Source organism: Gobius niger, assembly GCF_951799975.1.
Source record: "Gobius niger genome assembly, chromosome: 1".
Classification (NCBI taxonomy): Eukaryota; Metazoa; Chordata; class Actinopteri; order Gobiiformes; family Gobiidae; genus Gobius; species Gobius niger.
Genome location: NC_136852.1, coordinates 285,009 through 297,648, shown reverse-complemented (window position 1 = coordinate 297,648; position 12,640 = coordinate 285,009). Strand labels below are relative to the sequence as shown.

At 41.9% G+C, this 12,640-nt stretch overlaps 1 protein-coding gene across 1 annotated transcript in view; it reads left to right on the top strand.

The window, feature by feature from the left end:
* ece2b (endothelin converting enzyme 2b) overlaps positions 1–12,297 on the top strand; it is a 32,329-nt gene extending 20,032 nt beyond the window's left edge. Inside the window, exons 8-18 of the mRNA XM_079580478.1 lie at positions 1–76; positions 145–259; positions 4,247–4,357; positions 6,793–6,891; positions 7,065–7,142; positions 7,247–7,350; positions 7,431–7,541; positions 8,838–8,905; positions 8,976–9,166; positions 11,758–11,853; positions 11,931–12,297. The exon at positions 1–76 is cut by the window's left edge and continues 67 nt beyond it. Of these exons, the coding sequence (XP_079436604.1) occupies positions 1–76; positions 145–259; positions 4,247–4,357; positions 6,793–6,891; positions 7,065–7,142; positions 7,247–7,350; positions 7,431–7,541; positions 8,838–8,905; positions 8,976–9,166; positions 11,758–11,853; positions 11,931–12,107 (1,226 nt within the window). The 3' untranslated portion in view covers positions 12,108–12,297. The remainder of the gene's footprint in view (positions 77–144; positions 260–4,246; positions 4,358–6,792; positions 6,892–7,064; positions 7,143–7,246; positions 7,351–7,430; positions 7,542–8,837; positions 8,906–8,975; positions 9,167–11,757; positions 11,854–11,930) is intronic.
* Positions 12,298–12,640: the final 343 nt, after the last annotated feature.

The window sequence follows — 12,640 nt, the reverse complement described above, 5'->3', positions numbered from 1 at the left end:
ACACGGAGCCTGTGGTGCTTTACGCTAAAGAATATCTGCAGCAAGTGTCGGCGCTGATCAGCCGGACCAGCAAGAGGTGAGTCCAGCCCCGCCCCCCCCCCCCCTCCCTCACCCGAGTAACCCCACGTCTCCCCCTGGTGGCAGTCTGCTGAACAACTACATGGTGTGGACGCTGGTGCAGAAGAGCGTGACCAGTTTGGATCAGAGGTTCGAGAACGCTCAGGACAAACTGTTGGAGAGTCTGTACGGCACCAAGAAGGTACTCACCGAAACCTCACTGAAACCTCACTGAAACATCACCGAAACGTCACAGAAACATCACCGAAACATCACCAAAACATCACCAAAACATCACCGAAACATCACCGAAACCTCACTGAAACATCACCTAAACATCACAGAAACATCACAGAAACTTCACCGAAACATCACCGAAACATCACAGAAACATCACCGAACCATCACCGAAACATCACCGAAACTTCACCGAAACTTCACAGAAACATCACCGAAACATCACCGAAACTTCACCGAAACTTCACAGAAACATCACAGAAACATCACAGAAACATCACAGAAACTTAACCGAAACTTCACCGAAACTTCACCGAAACATCACAGAAACATCACAGAAACTTCACCGAAACATTACAGAAACATCACCGAAACATCACAGAAACATCACCGAAACTTCACAGAAACATCACAGAAACATCACAGAAACTTCACAGAAACTTCACCGAAACTTCACCGAAACATCACAGAAACATCACCGAAACAACACCGAAACAACACCGAAACATCACAGAAACATCACCGAAACATCACCGAAACATCACCGAAACATCACAGAAACATCACAGAAACTTCACCGAAACATCACCGAAACATCACCGAAACATCACCGAAACATCACCGAAACATCACAGAAACATCACAGAAACATCACAGAAACATCACCGAAACATCACCGAAACATCACCGAAACATCACCGAAACATCACAGAAACATCACCTAATCATCACAGAAACATCACCGAAACATCACAGAAACATCACCGAAACATCACCGAAACATCACCGAAACATCACCGAAACATCACCGAAACTTCACCGAAACATCACCGAAACATCACCGAAACATCACCGAAACTTCACCGAAACATCACCGAAACATCACCGAAACATCACCTAAACATCACCTAAACATCACAGAAACATCACAGAAACATCACCGAAACATCACCGAAACATCACCGAAACATCACCGAAACATCACAGAAACATAACCTAAACATAACGTAAACATCACCTAAACACCACCGAAACATCACAGAAACTTCACCGATACATCACAGAAACATCACCGAAACATAACCTAAACATAACCAAAACATCACCTAAACATCACAGAAACATCACAGAAACATCACCTAAACATCACAGAAACATCACAGAAACATCACAGAAACATCACAGAAACATCACCGAAACATCACCGAAACTTCACCGAAACATCACCGAAACATCACAGAAACATCACAGAAACATCACCGAAACATCACAGAAACATCACAGGAACATCATAGGAACATCACAGAAACATCACAGAAACATCACCGAAACATCACAGAAACATCACCTAAACATCACAGAAACATCACTGAAACATTACAGAAACATCACCTAAACATCACCGAAACATCACAGAAACATCACCGAAACATCACCGAAACATCACAGAAACATCACAGAAACACCACAGAAACATCACTGAAACATCACAGAAACATCACAGAAACATCACCGAAACATTACAGAAACATCACCTAAACATCACAGAAACATCACAGAAACGTCACCTAAACATCACAGAAACATCACAGAAACATCACCGAAACATCACCGAAACCTCACCGAAAAATCACCGAAAAATCACCGAAACATCACAGAAACATCACAGAAACATCACAGAAACATCACAGAAACTTCACCGAAACATCACAGAAACATCACAGAAACATCACCGAAACATCACCGAAACTTCACCGAAACATCACAGAAACATCACAGAAACCTCACCAAAACATCACCGAAACATCACCGAAACATCACCGAAACATCACCGAACCATCACAGAAACATCACCGAAACATCACCGAAACATCACCGAAACATCACCGAAACATCACCTAAACATCACTGAAAAATCACCGAAAAATCACCGAAACATCACCGAAACATCACCGAAACATCACAGAAACCTCACCGAAACATCACCGAAACATCACAGAAACCTCACCGAAACATCACCGAAACATCACCGATACATCACCGATACATCACCGAACCATCACCGAACCATCACAGAAACATCACAGAAACATCACAGAAACCTCACCAAAACATCACAGGAACATCACCGAAACATCACCGAAACATCACAGAAACATCACAGAAACATCACCGAAACATCACAGAAACTTCACCGAAACATCACAGAAACATCACAGAAACTTCACCGAAACATCACAGAAACATCACAGAAACATCACCGAAACATCACCGAAACTTCACCGAAACATCACAGAAACCTCACCGAAACATCACCGAAACATCACCGAACCATCACCGAACCATCACAGAAACATCACAGAAACCTCACCAAAACATCACCGAAACATCACCGAAACATCCCCGAAACATCACCGAAACATCACCGAAACATCACCGAAACATCACCGAAACATCACAGAAACATCACAGAAACATCACCGAAACATCACCGAAACATCACCGAAACATCACCGAAACATCACAGAAACTTCACCGAAACATCACCGAAACATCACCGAAACATCACCGAAACATCACAGAAACATCACAGAAACATCAGCGAAACATCAGCGAAACATCACAGAAACTTCACCGAAACATCACCGAAACATCAGCGAAACATCAGCGAAACATCACCGAAACATCACCGAAACATCACCGAAACATCACAGAAACATCAGCGAAACATCACCGAAACATCACCGAAACATCACAGAAACATCACAGAAACATCACAGAAACATCACAGAAACATCACCGAAACTTCACAGAAACATCACAGAAACATCACAGAAACATCACAGAAACATCACCGAAACATCACAGAAACATCACAGAAACATTTCCGAAACATCACAGAAACATCACCGAAACTTCACAGAAACATCACAGAAACATCACAGAAACATCACAGAAACATCACAGAAACATCACCGAAACATCACAGAAACATCACAGAAACATCACCGAAACATCACCTAAACATCACCTAAACATCACCGAAACATCACCTAAACATCACCGAAACATCACAGAAACATCACCGAAACATCACCTAAACATCACCTAAACATCACCGAAACATCACCTAAACATCACCGAAACATCACCTAAACATCACCGAAACATCACCTAAACATCACCGAAACATCACCGAAACATCACCTAAACATCACCTAAACATCACCGAAACATCACCTAAACATCACCGAAACATCACCTAAACATCACAGAAACATCACCTAAACATAACCTAAACATCACCGAAACATCACAGAAACATCACAGAAACCTCACCAAAACATCACCTAAACATCACCGAAACATCACCTAAACATCACCGAAACATCACAGAAACATCACCGAAACATCACCGAAACATCACCTAAACATCACCTAAACATCACCGAAACATCACCTAAACATCACCTAAACATCACCGAAACATCACCTAAACATCACCGAAACATCACCTAAACATCACCGAAACATCACCTAAACATCACCTAAACATCACCTAAACATCACCTAAACATCACCGAAACATCACCGAAACATCACCTAAACATCACAGAAACATCACTAAACATCACCGAAACATCACCTAAACATCACCGAAACATCACCGAAACATCACCGAAACATCACCGAAACATCACCTAAACATCACAGAAACATCACCTAAACATAACCTAAACATCACAGAAACATCACCGAAACATCACAGAAGCATCACCGAAACATCACCGAAACATCACAGAAACATCACCTAAACATCACAGAAACATCACCGAAACGTCACCGAAACATCACCGAAACGTCACCGAAACATCACCGAAACATCACCGAAACATCACCGAAACATCACCTAAACATCACCGAGCTTCTCCTGACCCTCTCTGTGTTTCAGTCGTGCACGCCGCGCTGGCAGACCTGCATCGGTTACACTGACGACACGCTGGGCTTCGCGCTCGGGGCGCTCTTCGTCAAAGCCACGTTCCACAAACACAGCAAAGACATCGTGAGTTCAACCTTTCACCTCCAGGACAGAGAGGCTGCTTCACCTCCAGGCAGGACAGAGGAGCTGCTCCACCTCCAGGCAGGACAGAGAGGCTGCTTCACCTCCAGGACAGATGAAGGGGAGATGTAGGGCGGAGAATTGGCTTGTTGCACCGTACGGCTATGCTAGTTCCTCTGACCTGAAGGTGTGAGCGCCAGTACTTCCTGTCTATATTCTTTTCCTGGAATAATAATATAAATAAAAAAATATACATAAAAGGGCACTATTTCAAATTGTGTAGTCCATTAACCCCTTAACTCCCACCTGAACCGAGCACATTTTCTCCCGTTTGGCTTTACCCCAATCCAAAAGCTTCTGGAAAAAAGGTGAGAAAATAGCGACAAAACTGAGACGAAAACAATGATGGAAATGTGACAAAAATGCGATAAAACATTGACGGAAAAAAGTACAAAAATGTGATAGAAATTTGACAAAAAAAATGACAAAAAAATTGACAGAAAAGGACAAAAATGTGACAAAAAAATGACAAAAAAATGACAAAAAAATGACAAAAATGTGACAAAAAAAATTACAAAAATGTGACAAAAATGTGACAAAATGTGACAAAATGTGACAAAAATGTGACAAAAATGTGACAAAAATGTGACGAAAATGTGACAAAAAAATGACAAAAAAATGACAAAAAATGTGACAAAAAATGACAAAAAAATGACAAAAAAATGACAAAAATGTGACAAAAAATGTGACAAAAAAATGACAAAAATGTGACAAAAAATGTGACAAAAAAATGACAAAAATGTGACAAAAAATGTGACAAAAAATGACAAAAAAATGACAAAAAAATGACAAAAATGTGACAAAAAATGTGACAAAAAAATGACAAAAATGTGACAAAAAATGTGACAAAAAATGACAAAAAAATGACAAAAAAATGACTAAAATGTGACAAAAAATGACCAAAAAATGACAAAAATGTGATAAAAAAAAATACAAAAATGTGACAAAAATGTGACAAAATGTGACAAAATGTGACAAAAATGTGACAAAAATGTGACAAAATGTGACAAAAATGTGACAAAAATGTGACGAAAATGTGACGAAAATGTGACAAAAAAATGACAAAAAAATGACAAAAATGTGACAAAAAATGTGACAAAAAATGTGACAAAAAATGACAAAAAAATGACAAAAAAATGACAAAAATGTGACAAAAAAGGACAAAAATGTGACAAAAAATGACAAAAATGTGACAAAAATGTGACAAAAAAATGACAAAAATGTGACAAAAAAATGACAAAAAATGTGACAAAAAATGACAAAAAAATGACAAAAAAATGACAAAAAAATGACAAAAATGTGACAAAAAAATGACAAAAAATGTGACAAAAAATGACAAAAAAATGACAAAAAAATGACAAAAATGTGACAAAAAAGGACAAAAATGTGACAAAAAATGACAAAAATGTGACAAAAATGTGACAAAAAAATGACAAAAAAATGACAAAAATGTGACAAAAAATGTGACAAAAAATGACCAAAAAATGACCAAAAAATGACAAAAATGTGACAAAATGTGACAAAAATGTGACAAAAAATGACCAAAAAATGACAAAAATGTGATAAAAAAAATTACAAAAATGTGACAAAAATGTGACAAAATGTGACAAAATGTGACAAAAATGTGACAAAAATGTGACGAAAATGTGACGAAAATGTGACAAAAAATGTCAAAAATGTGACAAAAAAATGACAAAAATGTGACAAAAAATGTGACAAAAAATGTCAAAAATGTGACAAAAAAATGACAAAATGTGACAAAAAAATGACAAAAAAATGACAAAAAAATGACAAAAATGTGACAAAAAAATGACAAAAAAATGACAAAAAAATGACAAAAAAATGACAAAAAAATGACAAAAAATGACAAAAATGTGACAAAAATGTGACAAAAAAATGACCAAAAAGTAAAAAAAAAAAAAAAAAATGTGATCAAAAAGTGACAAAAAAGATCCTCTCTGTTCAGGCGGGAGTTAAGAGATTAAATCATCCTTTAGCTTCAAGACAAACTCCCTGATCCTCACAAACATAAACGTCTCCTCTATGGAAATATTTCTACCAGGAACTCACCGGTCTGAGCTCATCTTAATGGAAAAGAACACAAACAGGAAGTACTAGCGCCCACAGCTTCAGCTCAGAGGAACTAGCGTAGCCACATTGTGCAACAAGCCGATTGTAGGGGTTGTTGGTGTCCTGCAGGAGGTAGTAGTTAGGATGTAGGAGGTAGTAGTTAGGATGTAGGAGGGAGGAGGTAGGAGGGAGGAGGGAGGATAGAGGATGGAGGATGTAGGAGGGAGGAGGTAGTAGTTAGGATGTAGGAGGGAGGATGTAGGACTTAGGATGTAGGACGTAAGACTAACTCATGTGTGGTGTTGAAGGCGGAGGAGATGATCGGTGAGATACGAACGGCCTTCAAACAGAGTCTGGACAAACTCAGGTGGATGGACCCGGAGACCAAGCAGGCGGCGAAGGAGAAGGTACTTCCTACATCCTCCCTCCTACATCCTCCCTCCTACATCCTACATCCTCCCTCCTACATCCTCCCTCCTCCCTCCTACATCCTCCATCCTACATCCTCCCCCCTACATCCTCCCTCCTACATCCTCCATCCTCCCTCCATCACTCCAGATAAACGAGTTTTGTTTTTCAGGCCGACGCCATTTACGACATGATCGGTTTCCCCGAGTTCATCCTGGACCCGAAAGACCTGGACGACGTTTATGATGGAGTGAGTTCAGCCTGACCCTGACCCGGCTCTGGCCCGACCCTGACCCGGCCCTGACCCGTCCCTGACCCTGACCCGGCTCTGACCCGGCTCTGTGTGTGTTTCAGTACGAAGTCTCCGACGACAGCTTCTTTCAGAACATGCTGAACTTCTACAACTTCTCGTCGCGAGTCATGGCCGACCAGCTCCGCAAGACGCCCAACAAAGACCAGTGAGTTTCTCCACCAATAAACTCTGACCCCGCCCCCTCTGACCCCGCCCCCTCTGTCTCTGACCCCGCCCCTCTCTCAGGTGGAGCATGACTCCGCCCACAGTGAACGCCTACTACATGCCGACGAAGAACGGCATCGTGTTCCCGGCCGGAATCCTCCAGGCGCCGTTCTACGCCCATGACCACCCCAAGTAAGACACGCCCACAGCCACGCCCACAGCCACACCCACAGCCACGCCCTGTCCTAGTAAGACACGCCCACAGCCACGCCCACAGCCACACCCTGTCCTAGTAAGACACGCCCACAGACACGTCCACAACCACACCCTGTCCTAGTAAGACACGCCCACAGCCACGCCCACAGCCACGCCCTGTCCTAGTAAGACACGCCCACAGCCACACCCTGTCCTAGTAAGACACGCCCACAGCCACACCCTGTCCTAGTAAGACACGCCCACAGCCACGCCCACAGCCACGCCCTGTCCTAGTAAGACACGCCCACAGCCACGCCCTGTCCTAGTAAGACACGCCCACAGCCACACCCTGTCCTAGTAAGACACGCCCACAGCCACACCCTGTCCTAGTAAGACACGCCCACAGCCACGCCCACAGCCACGCCCTGTCCTAGTAAGACACGCCCACAGCCACGCCCTGTCCTAGTAAGACACGCCCACAGCCACGCCCTGTCCTAGTAAGACACGCCCACAGCCACACCCTGTCCTAGTAAGACACGCCCACAGCCACACCCTGTCCTAGTAAGACACGCCCACAGCCACACCCTGTCCTAGTAAGACACGCCCACAGCCACACCCTGTCCTAGTAAGACACGCCCACAGCCACACCTTGTCCTAGTAAGACACGCCCACAGCCACGCCCACAGCCACACCCTGTCCTAGTAAGACACGCCCACAGCCACACCCTGTCCTAGTAAGACACGCCCACAGCCACACCCTGTCCGAATAACACACAACCATTACCATTAAGACACGACTACACTGGAGAAATACAGAGAAATATATTTTTTTTTTTCTTTTTTTCTTCTTCATATTTTTATCTTTTTATTTCATTTTTTTTATTTATTTTAATTTTATTTAATTTTAATTTTTTTCCATTTTTTGTCACATTTATTGATTTATTTTTCATGTATTTTATTTTTTTGTAATTTTTAGTAATTTTTTTTAATTTTTTAATTTTTGTTTTGTTTTGTTTTCATATATTTATCTTATTTTTCATTATTTTTCATTATTTTATTTTTTTTTTTCATTTATTTATTTATTTTTTGTCATTATTTTTTTCATTTTTTCCCCCATTTTTTTCATCTTTGTTTTCATTTTTTGGTATTTTTTTTGTTTGGTTTTTTTGTAATTTTTATTTTATTTTATTTTTTTCCTATTTTTGTTCTTTTTTTTTTTTTTTTCATTTTTTCTCATTTTTTGTCATTTTCTGTCATTTTTTGTAATTATTGGTCCTTTTCTGTGTCCTTCCAGGGCGCTGAACTTCGGCGGGATCGGCGTGGTGATGGGGCACGAGCTGACGCACGCCTTCGACGACCAGGGTAAGCATGACCCCTGACCCCACACCCTTAACCCCGCCCCCTGACCCTTAACCCCGCCCCTCTGTTCCAGGGCGGGAGTACGATAAGGAGGGGAACCTGCGCCCCTGGTGGCAGAACGTGTCGGTGGCGGCGTTTTCCGAGCGGACTCGCTGCATGGAGCAACAGTATCAGAACTACAGCGTGAACGGGGAAAACATCAACGGGAAACAGACGCTCGGGGAGAACATGGCGGACAACGGCGGGCTGAAGGCGGCGTACACGGTAACCACGGAGACGCCACAAACATACGGCGTTTGAATCATGTGAAAATCGTCCTTTAAGGCGAGACACGGCAGGTGAAAGTATTGATTCTTCACGCAGTGGTGGAAGTGGAGATTTGTGTCTGTTTTCCTCCCTTTAGTTTTCATGTCAGATATAAAAATGACAAAATGTGACAAAAAAATGACAAAAAATGACAAAAAAATTAGAAAAAATGAACAAAAAATGAGAAAAAAAAGACAAAAAATGTGACAAAAAATGAGAAAAAAATGAGAAAAAAATGAGAAAAAAATGACAAAAAAAATGACTAAAAAAGACAAAAAATGACACAAATGTGATAAAAAATGAGAAAAAATGTGACAAAAAATGACAAAAAATAATTAAAAAATAGAAAAAAAATAGAACAAAATGATAAAAATGTGACAAAAAATGAGAAAAAAATGACAAAAAAAGACAAAAAATGACAAAAATGTGATAAAAATTGACAAAAAAATTACAAAATATTAACAAAAAATGACCAAAAAAAATGACAAAATGTGACAAAAATGTGATAAAAAATGTATATAAAATTGACGAAAAATTGACCAAAAATAAAATAAAAAATTGATAAAAAATTGACAAAAAAGTTACAAAAATGAGCAACCCGGAAGTAGCTGCTGCGCCGCGTAGAAAGGCCGTCTTTCCCGCGGGTTTTCATTCATAAATATTGACAGATTTGACATCCACGTGTCCTGCTAAGGGGCCCCGTGATGACGCTTTCACCCAAATATGGTGTTTTTCCTCCTACGAGACGCTGGAGCGGAAAAGTGGAAGAACGGGCCGAGCATGCGCACTCGCTACAAAACTTCAGGGCTGGTTTTCTCTGAATGAGAGAAGCCGCACTCGGGCAGAGCCTGAGCCCTTATAGAAGCTCCCACAGACTCCACACTTTACAGGCTGAGACACAACAACATTCTGAAGGTTTTTTCAGAGGGATTTTTTAATATCTAATTCCTAGCCTGATTTATTCAGCTTTGAAACCAAAAAAACAGGCGGAATTTGAGTTTTTACAGATTTTTTCACTGATGATTAGTTTATTGAAAAACTAAACAAAATATCCAAAATCCCTCTGAAAAAACCTTAGTCACTAATATGTCAATAAAATAAAACCATTTAATCTGCCTCAATTCATTATTTTGATTTCCCAAAATATAGGCAATGTTGGCCATTTTAATGCTCAAAATGCCTTATTTTTATGTGAAAACATAAAATGACAGAGAAAATGCAACACATTTTTCCTCATATTTATATCTGTGATGTTCAGCAAAAGCTTCAAATTGACGTCTCTACAGTTATTTTGTTTCCCTGTTCACCTGCAGTGTCTCGCCTTTAGCTGAGTGCATTTTCTCCAGGTCAGCTTTACACAAATCTAAAAACGTTTTGCAGCCTACAGGCCAGTGAAACGCCTCATTTGAAAGCTAAGACCTACAAAAGGATCTTAGATTTTTCCTTGTGTTGTTGCCACGTCGTCGTCACTTTTTCCTCAGGTTTTTGTTGCGTTTTCTTCCTCATTTTCGTTTCCGTTTCGTCGCTATTTTCACACTTTTTTCATGAAGCTTTTAGATTTGGGTAAAGCCTGGACGCCTCGATAAACACTGGAGAAAATGTGCTTGTGTAGGTGAGAGTTAAAGGAACAGGCCGGTGTGAGATATGTTCTTACCTGAGCTGTGACGAGTTCTTTAGGACCTGTCTGATCTTCAGTCACGTAAACACAGCGCAGACGGCGTTAGCATTTAGCCTCTCCCTCTCTCCTCTATAGCTCCAAAACAGGTCAAGATAGAAGCTACCAAGCTCTTCCACGTTTCCCCTATTTAAATATGGTTACGTGAAGTGTTCCACTACAAAGTATAATTACACACAATTAAACACTGTGGATTTTCTAAGCGGATAAAAGGGGGGACTATATTGTAAGGCGTAATAATACCAGGAGTAGTTTGGCATCCGCACAGTAAAGTGAAGATTACTGCGCGGATTTCGGACTTGTGTTTTTTGTCTTTTTCGTCATTTTTTTGTCATTTTTTGTCAATTTTTGTAAAAAAAATTGTCGTTTTTTGTAAAAAAAATTGTCGTTTTTTGTAAAAAAAATTGTTGTTTTTGTCATTTTTTTGTCTTTTTTAGTCAATTTTTGTGTCTTTATTTTTATTTTTTTTGTAAATTTTTTCAATTTTTTGTGGTTTTTTGTCATTTTTTAGTCATTTTTTGTCAGTTTTTGTAAAAAAAAATTGTCGTTTTTTGTCATTTTTTTGTCATTTTTTTTAATTTTTTGTAAATTTTTTGTCATTTTTTATCCGTTTTCTTTTCCAGTTTTTTGTCGTTTTTTATAACCATATTTAAATCGGGAAAACGTGGAAGAGCTTGGTAGCTTCTATCTTGACCTGTTTTGGAGCTATAGAGGAGAGAGGGAGAGGCTAAATGCTAACGCCGTCTGCGCTGTGTTTACGTGACTGAAGATCAGACAGGTCCTAAAGAACTCGTCACAGCTCTTGTTTCAGGTTCTCCTGGTTCTGACCCGGTTCTCGTGGTTCTGACCCGGTTCTCTTGGTTCTCTGTTTCAGGCGTACCGCTCGTGGGTGCAGAAACACGGCGAGGAGAAGCTGCTTCCTGCGGTGAACCTGACCAACGACCAGCTGTTCTTCGTCGGCTTCGCTCAGGTGAGTCCAGATGTCCCTCCCCCACACAGACCGAGTCCCTCACTAACCCCGCCCCCCTCTAACCCCGCCCCCCGCAGGTGTGGTGCTCCGTGCGGACCCCCGAGAGCGCCCACGAGGGCCTGGTGACCGACCCCCACAGCCCGCCGCGCTTCAGGGTCATCGGGACGCTCGCCAACTCGCCCGACTTCAGCCGCCACTTCAGCTGCGCCCGCGGCACGCCCATGAACCCGGGGCCGCGCTGCGAGGTGTGGTGACTCCGCCCCCGCCCAGAGGGAGGGGGGCGGGGCCGCGCTGCCGGGTGACTCCGCCCCCCGCACCGGGACCATGCTGGAGAAGGGAGGAGCTCAGGGATTTGGGGGAAGCCACAGAAACGTTATTATTGTGGAGTTTCCTCGAGGCGCCGCTCGCGTGGGCGGGTCCAAAACGAGGCGCCGTTTCTGTCCGTTTAAAGTGTTCGTGTTAAAGCTCAGACAAACGTCCTGTCGGTGACGCCGCGATGATGACAAACCTTCTGTTGGTCTGTAAATGCAAGTAAATTAGAATAACTGCCTTGTATAAAATGTCTGTCTCAAAATGGCTGCAGTGAATGTCTTGAAATAGGCCTCTGTCTCTTTAAGAACCTCTGAGCCTTTAGACACGCCCCCTCCACACGCTGTCTGTGGCATCAGTGGGGAGGGGGTTCTGCTGAGGAGCAGTGGTTGGTTACTCGGCTGGTGACCAAAGCTCGGAGGCGTCTCCAGGAGGTGGGGGCGTTCCTAGGAGGACTCAGGCAAACCTATCCCTAAAA